Genomic DNA, 14261 nt, shown 5'->3' with positions numbered 1-14261 from the left:
AGAAATTTTGTATTTGTTCAGAGATCATTAATTAAGTATTCTATGAACTCTTGTAAAATATTTTTCATTTTATGAATAATTTCTTATAAGAAAGATTATTGTTCTTACATATACATGTGTTCCTAGATTGCTCATGATAGGCATGAGCTATGATACTCTTGGAGCTTTGTCAGACTTGAGTTTCCCCTTCCGTTGCACTTAACAGAGTGATTTTTCAGCACTGTAATGGTATTTTTTAACAGTAATATTTTATAGGCCAATTCAAGTTTATTCCAGTGCATGTTACAATTTCCTTCTTGCTTCTGGTTCCCTTCTCATTGTTTTTTAAAGCCTGATGTACTTGCTTCCTACTAAAGTAATGCTTGAATTTGAGTATTCTACACACAGTCATACTTTGCATTTTACCTTATTTTTAATGTTAAACTGCTCTTGGATTAGACACAAATTAAGTTATTTATTTAATTCTGTTTTGTTTTGATTACATATCCATTTTTGTCTTTTTATACCTGCATTACATGGTTTTTTCTTTGTGGCTTACCCTTTTTCAGGTTTCTAACATATGTCACAACTAAAATCAATTCCATGAAAGTAGTAAAAACTTCCTGCATTGAAAAAGAGCTGAAAAACAACTGTGTTGTGGCAAGAAATTTTGGAGGTTTAGAATTTAATGAGGTTAAATTGTGGCAATGATAATTTTGCTGGTAAACTAAGAAATTGCAATGTCTGTCAAAGTGCTGTTGTTCTAAAGTAACTGCTTTGTGGGATTTTTTTTTTCCTTCAGTCTTATGATAATGGCCTGGCACAGGGAGCTGGACTGGAATCCCACGGTAAGAACGTCAAAATGTTCTACACCTTTCAGAGTGGTATTGAAAATGCTGTAGGAGGTGCATGGTATGCCATACCTTTCCTTCTTTTCTGATTTTTAAGGAAGTTGTGTGAGGAGGAGCAAATCCAAACATGCCTTCAAATATCACTTCTTCATCCTTTAGATCTAGCTTAATATCTGAACAGACGGGCTTTTTAGCACTCCCATTAATTCTTACCTCAAGGGTGTTTTGTTGAAAGGTGTTGTGTGTAGTTCTTGTAGTTCTGCTGCTGACAGAGCAAACTTTTTCCACACATGCCGTTGTTACTCTGAGGATTTTATCTGCAAGAGATTTTGTGCCATATGACTGATCATTTCCAATTTCAGCAGCTTTGGTAAAACATAGAAACATTTCCTCTGATAGATACAGCATTTGTTGTGGGTTCAAATCTTGAAGCAACAGTTAATTTTTGTAAAGAGTTGGTAGATCTGAAGATAGGAATCCCCAAGAGACTGCTATTTTTAAGCAAAATGTTTCTATGCCATGAAGTAGCAGTCTGCTTGTGACAGAGGCGTTCTTGGCTTTTAGATGACTGATACTAAATCTAGTGCTGTAGTCGTTTGACAAGGTGGTGATTGGTCCACGGTTGGACTCGATGATCTTGGAGATCTTTTCCAACCTAAATGATTCTATGATCCTGTCAAACATTTGTTATCTTTACCCGTAGTATTGAGCTTTGATAGGATTTTGTCTGTTTCCTTCTTGCTGGATCAATAAAGCTGAAAAATTTAAATTGTATCCCTAGATATTAAAACAATTGGTTAATTAACTTTCTGTAGAATGTTAGTGATAAAAAATAGCAGTACTTCAGCACTGCATTTCAGCATCAGAGTGAAAATAATCTTACAGCTCCTGGGGTCTTCCAGCACCAGGATATTGTAAGGAACTTTGGGGCCCAAGTCTTCTGTCAGCAGTTTACTTTTGGTCTTTCCTAGCCTTTGATTTTATCAGGTATTAGACTCAAAATAAACTTTGATGGGCTTTAAAAAGTGGTGCCTGGGCTATACAAAGAACATGAGTTTATCTTTTTTATTGTGCAGTTTCCTCCACAGCAAAAAATTCCTTCAAAGCACAATTTGTATGTATTACAACCATGAGAATCCAGGAGTCTTTTCACCATATTAACTGTGCACTTTTTTTTTTTTTTTTTTATAATTTTAGTTTGAATTTTTTTTCTCCTCCTGCTCTCCAGACACTTCTGTCTGTTTATATTCTCTGGGGGATTGTGTCTTAGGCTGGCTTTGGCATCTCTGCTTCAGTTTGATTGCTAGCATTCCAACAGCTTTCTTTTTTAAGTTAAAAGTGAAGAAATATTTCTGTTGCAATTCTGTTTACTTATTTCTAGACTGTTGTAATGTAAATTGCACAGCATTGTGAGAAGAAACAGCTTTAAGAAAATGAGCTGGTTTATTTCCACAAGAGCTGGGTTGAGGGTTTTTTCCCTGCCTTTGACATACCTGCTGAACTAGAGTGTTCTTATTTATTTGGATTTTAGACTCAAAATTAACTTTTTCATACTTTCAAAAGTCCATTGATTTAACTGCTAATAGCTTAAAGTTCTGACTGAGATCATACAGGCTTCAGAAATTCTGTGTATCAAAGCATAGCAAACCCTACTCTCTCTTCACAGGTGGTTCTACATTTTGTGGTATTGCATCACTGTGTTTGATGGGCAAACTGGAGGAAGTTTTTTCAGAAAAAGAACTGAATAGAATAAGAAGATGGTGTATAATGAGGCAACAGAACGGCTACCATGGACGACCTAACAAACCTGTAGACACTTGCTATTCCTTCTGGGTGGGAGCAACATTGAAGGTAGTGTACAGAACAGGTGTAGGGATAGTTATTGACTTGTTTTGATTTCTTTAAGCAGTATTTTCTTTGCTTGAAAGACTTAGATATTTGACACAAATGCACCAATATGTACCAATGTCTTTCATCTTGCATAAAATACAGGAAATGGAGGTTTACCAGATTAGTGCTATCTGTGCTGTTACTGCTTATCTCAAAAATAGGCACTGTATTCTAGTGCTAAAAATATACTAAGACTTAGTTAAGACTTAGTGTTAAAAGTATACTGAGACTTAAATCACTGTTACAATCTAATTTCTTTTCAGCTCTTGAACATATTCCAATATACAAATTTTGAGAAAAACCGAAATTACATCCTGTCAACTCAAGATCGCCTTGTTGGTGGGTTTGCCAAGTGGCCAGACAGCCATCCAGGTAAAATAACTTCTAAAAATTGCAGTGAGTGTGTTCTAAGTAAGAAATAAATTCCAGCAGTCAGACATCTGAGAGGTGTAAGGGAAACCATACCCTTCCAAAAAAAAACCCAGGAAAAAAACCAACCAACCAACCAAAAACAAACAAACAAACAAAAAAAAAACCACACACACAAAAAAAAAAAAAAGAACCAAAACAAAAAACAAACAAACAAAAAAAACCCACAAAAAAACCCCACCCTCAAAATATAAAAAAGTTTTCATTCTTGAAGGGGAAAGAGAAAGATGAAGTTTTTCCTTTTCAGCCACAGAGGAAGTGAGCTGTTGTTGTTTAGATTAGTGTTGAAAGAGTATCACTGTCTATTTAATATGTGTTTAACTGTTCTGCTTAAAGGATATATTGTAACCTCTGTAAATTGAGCTTAATATATCAAAATATTTGTTTCTTTAGTAAATTAATAATTTAAGCTTATTCAGAAGTCATTGGTATATGTAAAAACAGTCAAAGTTTACACAGTTATGTACTATGATTTACAGATTGTGTTTATACAAGTATGTCTGACAATTATTATGCTTTCAGAAGTGGATAATTTGAAGTAGTGAAAAAAAACTCAAAAGGATGCTAAAATCTTTTAATTTTACAAGTCGTTAGAATTCAGTTAAGGTATTGCAAACTTCTGAAAACAAAGCTTGTGCTAGTAGTGTTTTCAGTGCCCATGGCATTTTGTACAGAGAAGATAAACAGTCTTAGTAAAGTGACCAAATAAGGTAAAAATTTAGTCATAATAAAGGAAGAGTCTGTTTAGATTTGTGCCCTGATATTTAATCCTTTGATAATTTCACTTTGAACAACATTTCAGAATTTTTCAAGGTGAACCCACACTGAAAATACAGTGCTTTTGATAGATTTGCTTCTGTCTCTTCCCTGAAAACCAGTTTAGGATCTCTGAGGAATTTAGATGTATTTCCTCCTCATCATATATATTTAACAGTATCATTTGGAGGGAGTGTTTTGGTTTATCTTAATGAAACATATACCTCGTGAGTCAGAGATTAGAAGAGTCTGTTTCAAATACCCATCATGTGTTAACCTGTCTTAAACTTAACTTCCTTTTATGACAAGGTTGTCCCCCTACCTGACCAAGGGAAGCCAGTTGATGTAATCTAAGGCTTTCAATACTGTCCCTTCCAAGATCCTTCTGGACAAACTGTCCAGTATATGGCACCTCGAGTGCTGGGGGCAGTTCTGGGCACCACAACACCAAAAAGACATTGAGCTGTTAGAGAGTGTCCAGAGGAGGGCCATGAGGATGGTGAAGGGCCTTGGGGGGAAGCCGTGTGAGGAGTGGCTGAGGTCACTTGGTCTGTTCAGGCTGAAGGAGACTGAGAGGAGACCTCACTGCAGTTACAACTTCCTCCTGAGGGGAAGAGGAGAGGCAGGCACTGATCTTTCCTCTCTGGTGACAGGACATGAGGGAGTGGCCTGAAGTTGCATTAGAGGAGGTTTAGTTTGGATATTAGGAAAAAGTTCTTCGCCCAGAGGGCACTGGAACAGGCTTTTCCTGGAAAGAAGTCATAGCACGAGCCTGAGAGAGTTCAAGAAATTTTTGGACAATGCTCTCAGGCATGTGGTGTAACTCTTGGGGTGTCTTATGCAGAGCCAGCAGTCAGACTTCAATTACCTTTGTGGGGTCCTTCCAACTCAGGCTATTTTATGATTCTATGATTCTGTCTTTTAGTATAGTTGTATAGTTAGAGGTAAGATTTAAAAAAAGGAAGACAAATAATAATTGTTTTTCTTTGCTGTGTATGTGCATGTTTGTGTATTTTCCAGACTTACTGTAGCATTTTTTTCCTCAGGTGGCAAAAGTCTGCAGTCATGTTTTGAAGGAAAAAGTAAAAAGTTACTGCAGTTCTGATACAAAGAAGGACTATAAATGCAACATTGCAAAGATTGATTCTGTGTTTTCATTGTTATAGATATACAACTGAGCTTCCTGCAAGCTCAATCTCATATTTGAAAGGCAAGCTGTCTTTCGGTCATGTTGACACTATAAAGATTCTTCCTAAGACTTAATCCAAATTCAATTTTAACTTTTGTGGCTGCTACTTTATAAAAGCTCTGTTTAAATATGGGGACTCAAGCTGTCTTTGCTGTGCAATAGTGTTTTTAAGAAGACTAGAAGAAATTCCAAAAGACAGTCAACTGCTGGTGATAATCTATGTGTTTTGTGGACTTGCAATGTTAACAAGTAACTCTTTCCAGCTGATTATTCAGGAAAATATTATTTTGTAGTCTTGCTGTGTTCCCATGCTAACAGACATCAAAATATTGTTGGTTGTGGAGAGGCCATTAGCATTATTTTACACAGAACTGATAGGACAAGAAGAAACAGCCTCAGGTTACACTAGAGGAGATGTAGTGTAGTAGGAAACATGTAGTGGATAGTAAGAAACATTTCTTCACCGGGAGGGTTGTAAAACATTGGAACAGGCTACTCGAGGCAATGTTTGAGTCACCATCCCTGGAGATACAATATGACACTTCGGGGCAGGGTTTAGTCTTGGCAATGTTAGGTTAAGGATTGGACTCTGATCTTAGAGGTCTTTTCCAGCCTAAATGATTCTGTGATCATTTTAGTGAGATACTAAATTATTGACACCTACACTGAGGGCTACATGTTGAGCTTTTTCAAGGGGCACATGAAATTCCCATTGTCTTTCGATCTTTCACCTGTGATGTCCTGGGCAGGTAATCCAATCTGATAGCTTGCTGCTACCCAGAGGAGGCAGACTCAGCGAGCTGCAGCCCTGGTGTAAGGTGGACATCAGGAGCAGCATGGAACAGGAGAGTAAGAGTATCCCATTTTGGTGGCAGTCATCTCTTGATCAAGCTGCATTAATTCCTATCCTTAGAATAATTTCTCAGGAAAATGGGAACCTAGGAAAAGTAATGCCTTCTTCAATTTCTCTTTAAGTCTTGCTGTTGGTAGCTATTTGCACTAATTTTGTTGTTTCAGTAGTTTGCTGCTCATAAAGTAACCAGCTAAAAAATGCTTGCAAGAAAAAGAAAATTGCTTCCTGGACTGGTTATTTTCAGATACTTAAATCCTTTTGCTTTTTGGCTGTGGCACCCAGAAAAAAATGAAGTAGTGCACAAGTTGTTATAAAAGAAATTTGGACTTCAGTTCATGCTGGTAGCTTTGGGCAGAAATGTTTTCCTTCCATCAAAACTCAAGTTTAAAATACAGCATCTGATTATTTGTTTTTCTTGGTTGTAATTACTAGGAGGTGTTTGAATATGGGCTGAATATAGGCTGAATATTGGATGTTACAGCTTGAATTTTTTTTTTTTCATTTTCTGTCTTTCTTTCAGATGCTTTACATGCCTACTTTGGGATCTGTGGTTTGTCATTAATTGGAGAATCTGGTATTTGCAAAGTTCATCCCGCCCTAAATGTAAGCACAAGAGCATCAGAGCGTCTTCACCACCTTCATCAGATCTGGAAAACACGGACTTTAAACAGCATTCAGATGATACACACCTCTCTACATGACTGATTTAGACTTGAATTTAGTTCTGGTAGCGTAATTGTAGCCCAGGGTTAAAAGCCATGTATAACCAATGTGCTCTTTTAAGTGCTGGAGTCATACAATCAGATCTGTCTTGCTGGCATCACTTTGATAGGGAGTTGCCTTCAGCAGGTTATTCTGCAATGTGAAATGGGGAATATTTTGATTATATAGAAGTTTGTCACCGCAGACTGTAAATGGCTTTTCAGATGGCTTTACTTCTAAGAAATCCCTTGAGGCATTTAAACTTCATTTTGATTTTATTTTTTTAAATTTGTGCATACTGTGTCAAAATATATAATGGGGAAGTATTTTCAAAATTGTTTACATATCATACAGTATAGCACAGAACACTGAAGTTCTTTATAATCTTACTGTTTGACATTTTTGGGTAGAGAATCTCTCATATTAAGTCTCAGTGAAAAATTACTTATTATCATCAACTTTCAGATTCCATAAACTTTGTTTTTCACAAACAAATTAATTAAATACAAATAAAATTATTTTATTCAATATACTGGACTTTTAAGGTTGTGTGGCCTTACTAAATGGATCTTATAATTCTTCTGAGTAGGTTTTACACAGATGCAGTGGATTATTAGACAGACAAAGAATTTTCATCTGAAATAGTTTCTTCATGTAAAGTTCACTAAGAATGTGGCATATTGATGTGCATCAATAAGAGATATTCAGCCCAGATATTTGGAGGCATACCTGTATGCAAGAGTAGCATTAGAACCTGCTTCCAAAGACAAACCTTTGCAATACATTGAAGTTGTTCAAATTAGAGTAATGATGGACATTCTCAGCTTCTTTAATGCTTTACTAGTGCCTTATTTTGTATGCTTGAAGTGCTGTTCAGAGTTGAAGCAAGTAATTTTGCAGCTGGTTATTTGTGGCAGGGCAGTGTGTGCATTCAGTAGACACCACAACGTCTTTCTACTTAATGCCAGTCATTAACAGCACTTTTTTTTTTTCTAAAGGTTCCAAAGACAACTGAAGACTTCCTAAAACAAATTAGGTGCACCATTTGCCACTGCTGAGCCCAAAGAAACAGGATGTAGATCTTTTTGGCCAGCAAAAAGAGCTTTGGGGATAAACATGATTCCTGTTTTGCAATGCAGGGCAAGTGAAAAGGGTAGTTGTACCCCTAGCACACATGTCAGAGAGGTCCAATAGGTATCTTTAGGCTACCAGAACAATCACATTGTCCAAACCTGTAGCAGCCTTCCTACTTAAATAGATAGGTTTTATTTGTCTAGCAGATTAATTTTCATGGCAGCATTGGGAGCATAATTAGTGATAGTGATCTGCTTGGAAAAGAAGAGGAGGAGTGGGGTAAGGTGTGTGTGATCTAGACATATCCCAGTAGACACTTTACTTGGAGGAGGAGAGACTCAATAGTTGTAAAAACTGGGAAGGCCGGAGGGGTGGAACCAAGAGAACTGTGAGGCTAGTACTAGAGAGGGGGAATGAGGTGCTTGAATAGGACTGTTGCAGAGTAAGAAAAATGAAACTGGGAGATACTGAGGCTGGAGGCAGTAGCAAAGAATGCGGAGTAGTAATGGAACCAAACTGGTGGAAATGATTTGGGCTGCCTAGGGTAAGATTAGGGAGCAAAAGAAAGGTACTGACTCAAAGAATATGAAGGAGTTAAGGGGCGAAGATAGAGCTTGGTAATTAGTTTTATTGCCCACATGCTGAGATGACCAGAAATGCAACCAGAAGTAAAAATAACTAGCAAGATACCTAAAAGAGAGGATCTCCCAGGCAGGGGGCTCATTACAGGAGTTCCTGTGAGAATCCCATTTTCCTGGATAGGCTTAATGGGATGTTGGTCAGCAAAGGCTGAAGTAGCTTCCCTGAGCAGAAGTCTCTTAGGTCATGGGGGTCTACCTAAATGAAAACCCATTTAAAACCAAACAACAAAAATCTTGAAGTAAAAATTGATCAAAAAAGCATAGTATTTTCTTGTCTTTATATCAGATGGTGATGACAAGTTGACTTCATGGTAGGATAAGATGGGTTTCTGGAACACAGTGTAATTTAAAATGAAAATGAGATGTAATTGTAGCTATCCATTCCCCCCACTGCTTCTCTGTCTTGCTGCTGAACCATCTTTGAGTTTTTTAGCATTTACTACATACCCTGGTAAAGGGAGTAGCTTTGAATTTCAGAAGAGTTGAATAAAGTGTTCTTAGTCTCTGCTGGGAAACAGTCTAAATATTTGTTCTTACTTAGCTTAGTGAAAAATTATGTATTTGATTATCGTGAGGCAGATCCATACTTGCAAAATCCTGAACTATGGTTCCTGAGTTGTTCTATATGACCACATTCTCATCTGTGAGGGACATTGGGGTCCTTCAGCAGAAAATATGGGGGTAACAGTGAAAAATCATACAATGTGAACAAGAAAAATTCTCATGGCAAGTAATTTAACTGTTTTCTGTTTCAAAAAACAGGTAACATTTCTTGCTATGCTTTCTGTAAGCTACTCTGGGTTCTTTATATGGATTTTACATTTCTTATCTCCTTGGCCCCCAGTTATTCTACAACAACTTTTCAGGCTGCATGTTGACTGCAGAGCTAGCCTTTCCTAAAGGTTGCACAAGACATTTGTTTCTCAGTAACCCAAAGTTTGATGAAAGCAGCATGCTTTCTTCTCACACAGAGTATCTAATTATTTTAATTCTTTTGAAATATTTAATCTTTTTTAGGTTGACAAAAAGCTGTACTAATAACCAACTCTGAGTACATTATTTGCCATTCTGAATGTCTCAATTGATGTCAGGCAAACATTAAAAATGATGAACATTGAATGTTCCTGTGTAGCAGACATCTGGATTCTGACTGTATTGAATTGTCTCTCTTGATTTTTGAGGTTTATTGTGTCTTCTGACTAGAAAAATGTTAAATGAAAAATCAGTGGACAAGAGTTTCACATAAGTCCATAACTAAAATCACTTTTAAAGGGGATACATCAAAATAGAGCTAAAACTTAAATGTGAACTGTGAAGTTTAAATGTAGCTAGAAAAAACAAACCATGTGATTATTACCTACCTCTAATAATTTTGTGTTAATCACAGCTTTACATTGCTGAGACTGAACCTACATAAGAAATTCATGCATTGAATGGCTTTACCATGTGCTTGAGGATGTAAAATCTCTTGGCTATTAGGCTGACAAATGTGAGTGGCTCTATCCTATCTGAAACACTCCTGAACTCTATGTGTGGCCCAAATTTCTCTTCCAGAAAAACAGCTTTAAAATGGTATGTTGAACAAAGGAAGTCATATGTATCTTTTCCATAGAATCTGAGGACTGGGGATTTAAACGTTGTCATTAGGACTTTCAGGCCCACTTGATTGGTATGCATCTGCTGACAGATATGGTAACACCATTTTGGAAGGCTGCTTCCAAGCATGTTTGTGTTTATGAATTTTCGTATTGAGAACTGTTTTTTTTTTCTAAATGGAACAATCATCATCACTGAGAAAAACTAGCAAGTGAATTGGGTATTGCAGAAATACCTGAAATGCATATGCTGAAGCACATATTAAGAGTACCTTGCTCTATGCTCTATTGCCCAAGGTAAAAGACAACCAGAGAAGAGCTGAAGAAGCTGCATCAAATGTGCTTTCTCCATGGATGACAGTATAGAAATTAAATATTCTGTAGAAACTGTTGTATTCCCTAAAAAATACATTTCAACTTTGTAGCCCAGTGAGCCATTTAGTATGGGCTTGCCTAATATAAAAGGGAAGAAACAGTGATTTCCAAAGTCAAAGCCTTTTATGGACAGCCCGTCTCCTGGCATTTTGTAGAAACTTGCTATCAGTGTCCCTGTGGAGGTCAAAGAGATGTCAGGACATGCATAAGAAGCAGAGAGACCCTAAGTAAGAAGATGGTATTGCTGCAACTAAATATGAGATCTCCAAAATTTATCAGTTGAATGAGATCACTGGTCTGTTCATGTTGATGTTAAATACTGTGGTGGTTCTGAAAAGCTCTTTTTTTGCTGTTGCAAGAAAAGACCACAAGTTTTCCTCACTTCAGATGACAGTGGGTGAAAAAGAAGATAGTCTCAACATCTTTATACTAAATGGTTATTAAATTACTCCACTGAGTGATTACAATGTGTTGTAGATTTACACTTTCTGTTTGCCATTTTTAAGCTTTTGTGTTCCTGGTCTCTATTTGCCTGATTAGTTTCTGAGTTTAATAAAAATCAGCAAACTGTTGAGAAAATGAGGGAAAACTGTAATTTCTTTTTACCTGTAGCTCTTGTCACGTGTTTTTTTCCAAGTTACATATTCTGGGTGAGAACCTGTCTTCCCAAGGGCACAGAGAATGACAGCCTCCAAAGGTTTTCAAGCTGAACCCATCAAAGGCAGCAAACCCTGTCACTACTGCTTTATTTTTGAGGTACTGGAAAAGTGCTTTGTTTGATAACTACATTGTGAGAATATAGAATCATAGAATGGTTTGGGTTGGAAGGGACCTTAAAAATCATCTCTTCCAACTCCCCTGCCAAGGGCAGGGAGACCTTCCACCAGATCAGGTTGCTCAAAGCCCAGTCCAAACTAAATTTGAACACTTCCAGGGATGGGGCATCCACAGCTTCTTTGGGCAAACCTTTTCCCAGTGCCTCACCACCCTCACAATGAAGAATTTTTTCCTAATACCTACTTTCTCAGTTTTAATCCGTTCCCCTTTGTCCTGTCACTACATGCCCTTGTAAGAAGACTGTCCTAGATTAGGGCAAATTTGGGAGAAGACCTCTGGAAGGAGCCCCCAGAAAGCAAACCCCCCCACGGCCCATCCCCCCACCTGGTTTGGGAAGAATTTCCTCAGAGAGAAGTGGAAAAAAAACTGTTTATTTAACAAGCAAAACACTCCCCAGTACAAAAAACAACACCAGATGACAAAACTCTTTCACTGTTCTGAAGAGATGACAAATTCAGAAAGTCTCTCATGGGAGTGGTCGCCCAGCTATCAGTCTCCGGCGCTGGGGATGGCTGCTGCAGGTCACAAAATGCAGGCTCTTGGTGTTTCCCAGGTCCAGGTCCAGGTCCAGGTCCAGAGCAGGTTCAGATGATATTCAAGAAAGGGAAAGGGAAGGGAAAAAGAAACAGTCCAGTGTAAATATTGGACTGCCTAGCTAAACTAACTAATAAGCAAAAGCAAAAGCAAGCAAGCCAGCCAAGCCTCTCCTAGACACAGACCATGGTGGGGGAGGTGAGCCAGCTGATAACAAGACAAAACAATCCTTCACTTTCAGAGTCAGTTCTGAAGGCACAGAACATAATATCAGGCATAAACAGAACACACAATTTGGGATACAAGCACCATACTGTCACCCTAGGACAGAAGACCCTCTCCAACTTATTTGTAGAGTCCCTTCAGGTACTGGAAGGTTCTGTAGGTTTCCCCACAGCCTTCTCCTTCCCAGGTCAAACAGCCCCCTCTCAGCCTGTCTTCACAGGAGGGATGTTCCAGCCCTCTGATCATCTTCATGGCCTCCTCTGGATGCACTCCAAAAGGTCCATGTCCTTCTTATGTTGAGGATCCCAGAGATGGATGCAGCACTCCAAATAGGATCTCATCAGAGCAGAGCAGAGGGGCAGAATCCCCTCCCTCCCCTGCTGGCCACACTGCTTTGGATGCAGCCCAGGACACGTTTGGCTTTCTTGGCTGTGAGTGCCCATGGCTGGGTCACGTGCAGCCTCTCACCCACCAGCACCCCCCAGTTCTTCTCAGAACAGCTGCTCTCAATCCATTTGTTGCCCAGTCTGTACTCCTGTCTGCAGGACCTTGCACTTGGCTGTACCAAACTCCATGAGGTTTGCACAAGCCCCCTTCTCAAGCCAGGTCCCTCTGGATGCTATTTCTTCCTCTGGTGTGTGGATAGCACCAAGCAGCTCAGAGTCATTGGCACACTTGCTGAGGGTACGCTCAGTCCCACTGTCCCTGCTGCCCACAGGGATGTGGAACAGTGCCAGTCCCAGCACCAGGCCCTGCCAAAGGTTGCTCATCACTAGTCTCTGCTTGGAAATTTAGTGTTGACCGCAACTCTTTTGAGTGAGACCATACAGCCCATTCCTTATCCACTGAGTGGTCCACCCTCTCCAGTTTAGAGCAAGGATGTCATGTAGTACAGTGTCAAAGGCTTTACACAAGTCCACATACATGATGCCAGTTGTCCTTTCTACATCCATCAGTGTAAGCCCATTTTAGAAGGCCACAAAAATTGTCAGGCACTATTTGCCCTTAGTGAAGGCATGCTGGCTGTCATAAATCACCTACTTATTTTCCACATGCCTTACCATTATTTCTAGGAGGATTTGCTCCATGATCTTGCCTTCCACTAAGGTGAGACTGACATCCTTTAAAATGTTTATCCGCAGATACAGGCTCTGTACTTGGGAATGGGACTAGACAGTCTCCTATCACTGGAGAACAAGTAGGATTTTGAGGAAGAATATGGTCCTGACTTGCAGTAAAAAGGGGAAAGTTCATCAAGGAAGAGAATATCTGTGTGAAAACAATCTGCATGCTCTCACTTGGAGAATTAGAAATGTTCAGGAAAGAGCTTTCAACTTGTCATGTAAGTTGTTTATATTAAATTCACAAATGCAGTGAGGGAGATATGAATGTAGCAGCTGTGTTTTGACAATTTTAGCCTGCTTGTGAAAGTGGCTTCCATGTTAACTCCTAACAGTGATGATAACCAAGTCCTAGTAAGAGGACCAGGACCTACTCTGTTGTGTTGAGTCTGGCTGAATTCATGATCCCTTAGCAGCCCTTACAGTGCTGTGCTTTGCACTGGCAGCTGGAAAGGGGCTGATAAGAGAGTGGTGCTTTGGTTGCTGCTAGGCAGTGCTGGCACAGCGTCAGCACTGTCTCCCCAGCATTCTTGCCTGCCCCATCAGTAGGCTGGAGCAACCAGGCCAGCTGACCCAAACTGACCCAAGGGATATTTCCTAGCATATGACATCAGCTCAGATATAAAAGCTAAGGAAAGAAGGAGGAAAGGGGACATTTTTTATTTACAATGTTTGCCTTCTGGAGCAACTACTCCAGGTGCTGAAGCTTTATTCCTGGGAAGTGGCTGAACATTGCTCACCAACAATGGGAAGTAGAGAATAAACCTATTTTTTTTTCTCTGCTTGTGTATGTGCAAACTTTCACTTTTGCTTTAGTACACTGCCTTATCTGAACCTGTATGTCCTTTTCAATCTTTTATTCTCTCTCCTGTCCAGCTGGGAAGGAGAGTGATAGAGTGGTTTGGTAGGCATCTAGTGCCCAGCCCAGACGCCCAACCCAATACACCTGTGCACCACTGAAGTAACTGCTTTGGATGCTCAGTCTGGGAGAGCATGGAGGCTTTCATGAGGCTATTTCTGCAAGATCCAACCTGGGCTTCCATCCAGAACTTTCCCCATATTCCCTTGCTCCAGACATGAGACAATGGCTCTACCTCACCCTGGGAGGGAGAATCCCACCTTATCCTTCTATGTGAAATCTGCAAAAGAAAAATTTGAAGTGAAAATGAGTCAAGATTTTCTGTAGTTTATTGCCCTTCGTGCGTACTTG

At 39.2% G+C, this 14261-nt stretch overlaps 1 protein-coding gene across 1 annotated transcript in view; it reads left to right on the top strand.

Annotated features, from left to right (window-relative positions):
* Positions 1-10913, top strand: part of PGGT1B (protein geranylgeranyltransferase type I subunit beta) — a 37098-nt gene extending 26185 nt beyond the window's left edge. Inside the window, 5 exon segments of the mRNA XM_054003297.1 lie at positions 782-827; positions 2497-2681; positions 2984-3092; positions 6468-6602; positions 6605-10913. Of these exon segments, the coding sequence (XP_053859272.1) occupies positions 782-827; positions 2497-2681; positions 2984-3092; positions 6468-6602; positions 6605-6648 (519 nt within the window). The 3' untranslated portion in view covers positions 6649-10913.
* The last annotated feature ends 3348 nt before the right edge of the window (positions 10914-14261 follow it).

This window comes from Vidua macroura, chromosome Z, assembly GCF_024509145.1.
Source record: "Vidua macroura isolate BioBank_ID:100142 chromosome Z, ASM2450914v1, whole genome shotgun sequence".
In the NCBI taxonomy this organism is placed as follows: Eukaryota; Metazoa; Chordata; class Aves; order Passeriformes; family Viduidae; genus Vidua; species Vidua macroura.
Note: the sequence above shows the minus strand (reverse complement) of the source record. Positions and strands in the feature narration are given on the sequence as shown.